Source organism: Eptatretus burgeri, chromosome 9 (genome assembly GCF_056783735.1).
Source record: "Eptatretus burgeri isolate ZD-2024b chromosome 9, Ebu_testis_v1, whole genome shotgun sequence".
Lineage (NCBI taxonomy): Eukaryota > Metazoa > Chordata > Myxini > Myxiniformes > Myxinidae > Eptatretus > Eptatretus burgeri.
This window is the reverse complement of record NC_140969.1, coordinates 33654963-33662799: the sequence shown is the minus strand read 5'-3', so window position 1 is coordinate 33662799 and position 7837 is coordinate 33654963. Positions and strand designations below refer to the sequence as shown.

Sequence of the window (7837 nt, the reverse complement as noted above, 5' to 3'; positions counted from 1 at the left end):
GTTTGTTCGTCAATCGCCGACAGGTCACAATTTTAAACCTATTGTCATGAAACTTTACCAAGTTGGAGAGATAGTCTTATCTTAGAAGCCTATTGATTTTGAGATCAAAGGTCATCTTGAGATCAGATTTCTAAAATAGTCATTTTTCATCTGATTGACTTGAAAGTTGAATAGGATTTGCATATTGCGTCACTGAATTGGGAAACCAACTGTTTGAGTTCAAAAGGTCAAAGGTCGACTCAAGATCAAACTTCTAAAATCATCACTATTAATCTGAAAAATAATAATCAATTTTCATCCGATTGACCTGAGCTTTGATTATAATTGTCAATTTTAATCTTAATGAAATGGACAATTTGATATATCCATGGCAACCTTTGGAGAGGGGTGGATTTTGCAAGTATCGTGCTCTGATAGACATCTTTTTTATCTTGCCAAAACGAAGTTTTTGCAAGATATGTTAGTCAGCTTGTGTTTTTTTTTTTGTCTGTAATCACGTATAAAAAATTATGCAGAGCACAGTTATCATTGGAAATTTTTGTAACTTCGCATATCAGAGGCCTATAGAGGTCCCTTTCAGCGAATAAAATTTTCAAGGTCAAGGTCAAAGGTCAAGGTCACTGTCGCAAATCAGGGGAGTCGACGAAACCCTTATTTTTTGAGTAATTTTGATCAGATCGTCTTCAAACTTCATGGGAATATAGTTCATGGTCTGGCGCTCAGCTGATTAATTTTTGGTGGCGATTGGCCTTGACCTTCATGGTTAGTGCCTGAGGTCAAACATATTTGACCCCAAGGTCAAATTTTGAAGTTTTAGGAACCATATCGTGTAGTACCTCAAATTGAACACCTCGATGAGTGCTTTCTAGATATGTCAAGCTTGAGACATTATGACGTCATTTGGTGACGTTATGAGGCAAACGCATATTTTTCATGGTGACTCTGTAGAACGAGTCTCATTGGAATCTCTCGTAGGCAGATATTCCTCAAGGAGTGGCTCCTGGTGGATAGCTGCTCTGTTCACCTCAGTGTGACCTTAAATAAGTCACACATGGTCACCTTTTGGCAAGATACGGGTCACCCTGCGGGTGACATTGGTTTATTTTTATTTGTTTGTTTGTTTGTCAGCACAGAATTTTTGTGTTTTTCTCTGCAACTGCTTGTCGGATTGAGACAAAATTTTCACCGTAGGAGCAACAACTCTTGCAGAATCTTCTCATGATAATTATGACATCAGAGGTCATGTGGTGTGGCAGTCATGTTGGAAATATTCTCTGAAGTGGCTGAACAGATCGAGGCAAAACTTTACATGCATGACTGCCTATCCATGAGGAACAAAAGGTTCACATATATAATGTCATAGGTCATATGGTTTGGCAGCCATATTGGATTTACCCTAAAACCTATAAAAAACAATCTTCTCCAGGACGGCTGGACAGATTGAGGAGAAACTTCACACAAATGTTCCCCAAGACATGGGTGTAGATGTTTGTTCAGGAATAATTGATAGGTCACATGGTTTGGAAGCCATATTGGATTGAATAAAAATATTTAATGTTTTCTCTGGAACCACGAAATCAATCGATGTGAAACTTCACAATTACGATCTACTAGTGTTGGGGAATACATGTTTTAAACTTCAACTTGATCAGACGCATGGTTGACAGCCAGAGTTATTTAATTTTTTTGATCTGGGGGTTTTTTGGTTGTTTTTTTAAAAATAAGATTCACTTGGCTGTGCCTCGATGGGTTTGAGGGTAGAGGGGTCGCAGCTGAAATGTGAATCCTATCCAGGTTCCTCCTGATGACTTCATCCTTGCTTTTTTCTTGTTTCATTTCTTTCTGATTACTCCAATGCAGGACTGTACCTATTTCATTTGACTTGAATTGAATTTATTTTAATCCCATTCTAAAATGAAATGAATGATAATAAAAACATCATGGGTCAGGGTCAGGGTCAGGTGTGCAATCAAAGCAGGGTTGCATCAAAGTAGGACATATTGGTACCTGGTCATCACTGCTAGCAGTTATAAAGTGGCAGTTCGAGTTATGTCTCATTAATTACGTAGCACACCACTACACAAACGCCACACAAAACAAATCCTGGTGAGGATCTGCAATCGCTGATTGCTCTTTTTCTTGTTGTTTTTATGATTATTGCTGCTGCTGATGCTTATCCCAGACAGGTTTCAGGCTCTGCTCTGGACCATTGGACGATCATGGGTGAGGGAATGCCAGAGCCGTAACTTGGGGTTGGACTTTATAGAGCAAGATGGAGCAGGAATTTGGAATTTGGCCAACAGGCTCACACATTCACCAACTCTTAGTGAATGACAGATATTTTAACTACCTTCCAAACTAATCATTGCTGGTAGATGAGTCCCAGGCTGAAGGTTAAATGGGATGGACAGCGCAAATTTTGATGCAACACACCGCTTGTGGAGCATCTGTCCGACCATTAACAGTAAGGTCGAGAAACGAACCCACACTAGACAGCGACAAGGCAAGTACATCCTCTCTGTAACATCCTGTCAGGCAGATTGGACAGATAAAGCATATTGCAGACATGTATACGATTTGAAAATCTGCTCTTATGTTTCATTAATCCATCGATGAGATGCAAGTTTATAAATGGTACTTCAAAACAACACGATCACTCTTGTAATAACAGCAGCATTGCATCCTGGTGACAAGATCTTACTCTACCTCTATGCATAAAGTACCATGTACAGAAAGTAAGAGGATTTGAATACGGACCGCACCTTTAGTCTCAAATCAACTTCAGTAACGTCAAAATCCAACGCTGGTTCAACCGGAGAATCTTCTTCAGCCAGAAACATGTGCGAAAAGCAGGGGGTCGAGGTCAAACTGCAGCAACGTATGACATTTCATTAAAAAAAAAAAATAGAAGAAGTGATTTATAGCTCGACCAATGAGAGGGCAAAAATACATCACCACACAGATGCCTTGTACATTAAAAGTAAATTATGCAACAAAACAGCATTCGTACCTGGCTTTATTGTACAATATTCAGCTTGATAGTGCGTTTTTGGAACATCTGCATCACAAACATTTTCTATTTGCCGAGGGTACAGGACATCCTGAATGACAGAATCGGAGACATGTTTTGCTGTCAACTTCCTCCGTGGAATCAGTTGCACCTCGGTCGAGTCAAGGAGATCCATTGATGAGGAAGCCGGCCGAGTCACGAATGTGTCTTTTTCTGCAATCACAGCCAGATTACCGTCACTCTCTTTATGTTGCTTCATGCTCGTTTCTGCCACGTACCCTTGCACAATTAAATGAGGCCAGCACAGTTCTGTGTTCGAAACAATCATCCTGTTGGATATGGCCCATGGACACATGGTCATTATCATTAGAAAGTGGCTCCATAGGCTTTAATTTGTCATGGAAAGCTGGTGACCCACCTTCATCACAAATCAAACTTTGAGAGATGTGGAGCAAGTTATGAGGCTCATCATGCCTTGGCCTCCTCGTCACACCACAAATATACAGCATCACTTGTTGATTCTTTCTTAGTTAATGCAGATATCATACAAGTCTCAGGGTCACCTAAATAAGTATTCTCCTGACTCTGCTTTTGAGAACTATCAGGCAGACCAGTCACTCCATTGGACAGAGATGATGTGGTCTCACCATTTGCATCCAACTTTGTAAGGCTTGACACATCAATCTTTGTGTCGAAGTGCTGGAGGTCTTCCAAAAGGCCAAGCTCTTGTGATTCGGGAACACACAAGTCTTGATTGGGAACACTGCCCTACAAACAAAAAATACAGATAAGATTTTAATTAGGGCACTGTGATCTACTTTCCTCGGTATTTCAGCAATAATTAAATGAAGATGGTATTTCTAAAGTCATTTGAGACAAATTTTATTATTGGTGAACAACAAAGTCTTTCTTCATGAAAATTGTTTGTGAAGAAAACATCAACGCACAAGAATGAAAATGTTATTAAACAGTAATCTGTTACATGATGTGTAATTTTGATCTTGATCAGAGCCTGGACATTACACGGTGTTTACTGTTTAAAGTACACTTAAGAAAATACAACGTTTTCAGGATACAACATACTTTAGTTTGTTTCATTATCTGCAATCAAGGAACCGACATCGAGAAAAGGAAACAAATCTATGTATTACTAAAACTCTCATCTTGTATATATGTATGCATGTATGTTCCAGAAATACAGCCAAAACGGTACACGATAGCACAATTTTTTTAGGGCCACCTTACCATACTCATGCAGTGTGCAGTATCAAGTTTCGTTCAAATTGGGCAACAAAAAAAAAAATATTAAAAAATCAATTCCCGATTCAGTCAAGTACTCTTCGGGATTATTTGATCAATGCAAACAACCTCAGCAGTATCGTTCGCTGGAGCTATCATTTTTTTTTTGAAATGATTTTTTTATCAACCACTGTCACAACGGGAACCCAACGGGTTCACGAGTCATCTAGTGACTCATAAATTTGGTGTGTTCAGTTCCTTTAAACTTTCATTACGGAATGGAATTCCAAAAAAGGTTTTACCCACAGAATTACTGTAGTGTGTATATTTACAATCCATTTAGATTTTTTAAAATGCATAATTCTTTGCCAATGTGTGGAGAATCCCAGGATAATGAGCTGTATGCTCAGATGGAAATAACAAAGAGTATGCAGCATGGGTTTGCTCAGCATTTCTATCTTCAGCTTTAATTACAAGATTTACAAACCAAATAGCTGTGGCCATCAGATGTGGCTTGGTTTGCCAGGACACAACCAAGTTTGCATTTTGCAATGCTATTAATAGTAGTTTTAAATTTTTGAATCTTTGAATGAATGAATCTCCCAGGAGTTGAATGAATGAATCTCCTCAAGATAATTAGAAAGTAGATAGGAGGTGTGCCAGACAGTTCTTTCGGAGAGAGATCGTGAAATTGTGAGATTTATCAGGATTGAAGGACATATCCCAAGTGTTTGAACAACTTGTGATTTTTTTCAAGGTCTGAAGAGAGGGAAGAGGTTGTAGCCTGCCTATCTGAAGGATGAGGGAAGTCACAGCACAGGTTGGAGCCATCAGCAAATAGATAAAGAGGATTTTCCAGAGAGTCAGAGAGATCATTGATGAAGATCAGGAATAGGACTGGAACCAGAACATTGCGTTGTAGCACTCCAGTCTTAGCAGGGAGAGGAGATGAAAGGATTCTGTTGTGTGTTACATGTTGGCTATGAGAGTAGATGAAGTCAGGAAGCCATGTATGGAGTTGGCCTTGGATGCCATAGGCAGACAGTTTGGAGAGCATGGCAGGATGCCTAACTATCAAAAGCATGGTATATGTCCAGGAAGATGGCCCTGATCTGTGGTCTGACATTGAGGGCCTCCATCCATTGTTGGGCGAGTATAAGCAGCATGTTCAAGGTGAAGTGACCTGGTCTGAAACCAAAGTGGGATGAGGTTGTTAGATTCCATGACCTTGCTGATGATTGGAAGTTAGCTAATAGGTCTACAGTTGAGGGGATGAGTTTTGGCACCTTTATGAAGTAGAGCAGAGATGTTGGTGGATTTCCAAGCAGATGGAATATGACCAAGCACAAATGACAGGGTGAAAACGACAGTTCAGCAGAGCAGATCTTTATCACACATGAACTGATGCCATCTGGTCCAGTGGCAGAGTCAGAGTTGAGGGTTGAAAGAACCTTCTCCACCTCAGGTGAAAAAACAAAGCAGTTGAGAGTCCAGCAGTAGTTGGGTACAACAGAGAAGTATGGGTACCGAGAGTGAAGGGATGGGAACAAAATTTGGAAGCAAACACAGAATTGAGGCATTCAGCCTTCTCACGAGCCGAGCAGGCTGATTCCATTTGAAGAGAGGGGAGGGATGGAACGGGAGCACCACCAGGTTTCAGAGGAGGGAGACAAGTTTGAAAGTTCATTTTTGAGTTTGGACAAATGTTGTTTTCTGGCTCTCCTGAGTGGACACACTTGTGGGCTTTTTGGAAAGCACCGAGATTGCCTTCGGTCGGATTTGTCTTCCAGCAAAAGAAGGCAAGTTGTTTCAGAGCAGCTGCTGCACCACAGGATTCAGTTTACCATGAGTGGGAAAAAGGGTAGGATAATTGAACAGGAGAAGGGATGAATCTGTGCATGAGACAGAGCAAGATTCTGTTGAAGAATTCCCATGCTGAGTTAACACTAGCTGCAGTAGATATAGGAGACCATTCCTGAAGAGAGATGGCTGCTTGTCGTCCCTGCCAATCTGCTTAGTGTGAAATGCCAGACTTGCCACTATTGAGGCAGTTCTCTGAGAATAGCCAGACAGGGTTCGTACAGCCCTGACTGAATGAAATTCCAGGAGTTTTCCAGGACAAATTGTCATTTTCAAGGAAACATAATGCTTGTGTAAAACCTTGTGTTCACCAATTTACTGATTGAAGGAACACACAAAATTCTATAATCAGTCTTTTTTATTCATTGTTTTCATGATTGAACTGCAATACATGTAAGTAAAGGCAATTTCACCCAATACTGTTTTAGTGTATGAAACATGAAAACATATATATTAATTAAATAACTATAAATCTTTGCGAACAAAACAAAACACTTTCGCATACTTTCTCAACTTTTTTGCATAATCAAGCATTTACAGATACATGTAAGTATCTTTAAGTCCTGATTGAACTGCAATATGTAAACTTAAAAGGCAATTACACACAGTACTGTTTTACTGCATGAAACATGAAAAAGTATATATTGATCAAAAAACTACAAATCTTTGGAAAAACAAAACACTTTTACATACTTATCTTAAAAGCCGCAATTAAGCTGCAATATTTAAAGGCAATTTCACACAACACTGTTTTATCGTACGAGACAAGAAAATGCATATATTAATAAATCTGTGAAGAAAATACTTTTACATACTTTATCAGAAGTTTTTGCATTTAATGTCACTTGTTATCAACAAGTCACCTTTGTTGAACTGACTAGCATGTCGTCCGTAAGTGCCACAAGCATTTACAGGTTTTTCAGATGTCTAGCATTTTCTACCACAAGTTTCTCTAACTCTATCAATTCTTTTTCTTTCTTTTTGGAGGACTCTCTCAAACTGTTAGCTTTACTAACAAATGACAAATCTCTCTCTCTTTCTGCTCTCAATGAAAACTCGTCCGCCGTTTTTTGCATCGAGTCAAGGTCTGTTTTGAGTCTTTTTTGGCGCAATTTTAAGCACGATAATTCTTCTTCTATCTTTCGTTTTCTGTCCGAGACAGAGGCAAGCTGTTTATTTCACTTCTGCTCATCCAAGTAATCTTGATACTTCCTTCATGCAGCACTTGCAGACAATAGCAGCTTCTTGTCGAGTTCAACTTTCTGCAACCCTCCGACATTGTGAAGATGATCACAGATTACTCTCTGGGTAATTAAGGACTCATCTCTCAGATTTTCCACCTCAATTTCTTTGTTTATTGAGAAGCCCCTTCCAACTGCAGCCTGTCCATGGGACAGTAGCAAAAGTTGTCTCACAACCTCCCATAGATTACTGAACTCCGGCTTTTTTGCAATGTCTGCATGCCACAGATGGTCGAGGCGATCTTTCTTTCGATCAAAGTGTGCATGTTTGACTGAAGCGTCAGTCAGATATCTTGAGTACTGGTGGACAATCTCATCGCCATTTTCTGGTGTTATCCACTTGGCGTCACAAAGGGCACTCACTGTTATGCGCATGTAGTGGATGGCTACTTCCTTTTCGTTGAAATGTCTTGGGTCCAGACATGCTAAGTGTCTGGCAAGGGCATATTTGATTGGTGCCTTTTCAATCAGCTTTGACACTAATTCC

At 39.8% G+C, this 7837-nt stretch overlaps 1 protein-coding gene across 6 annotated transcripts in view; it reads right to left on the bottom strand.

Annotated features, from left to right (window-relative positions):
* Positions 1 to 7837, bottom strand: part of TUBGCP6 (tubulin gamma complex component 6) — a 141568-nt gene that overhangs the window by 53760 nt on the left and 79971 nt on the right. For 5 of the 6 annotated variants that reach the window (XM_085894657.1, XM_085894655.1, XM_085894656.1 and 2 more), the window contains 3 exons: positions 3658 to 3778; positions 3011 to 3223; positions 2763 to 2824 (listed from right to left, as the gene is read on the bottom strand). In XM_085894657.1, the coding sequence (XP_085750783.1) occupies positions 2763 to 2824; positions 3011 to 3223; positions 3658 to 3778 (396 nt within the window). The remainder of the gene's footprint in view (positions 1 to 2762; positions 2825 to 3010; positions 3224 to 3657; positions 3779 to 7837) is intronic. The other variant, XM_085894658.1, reaches the window with a different exon arrangement.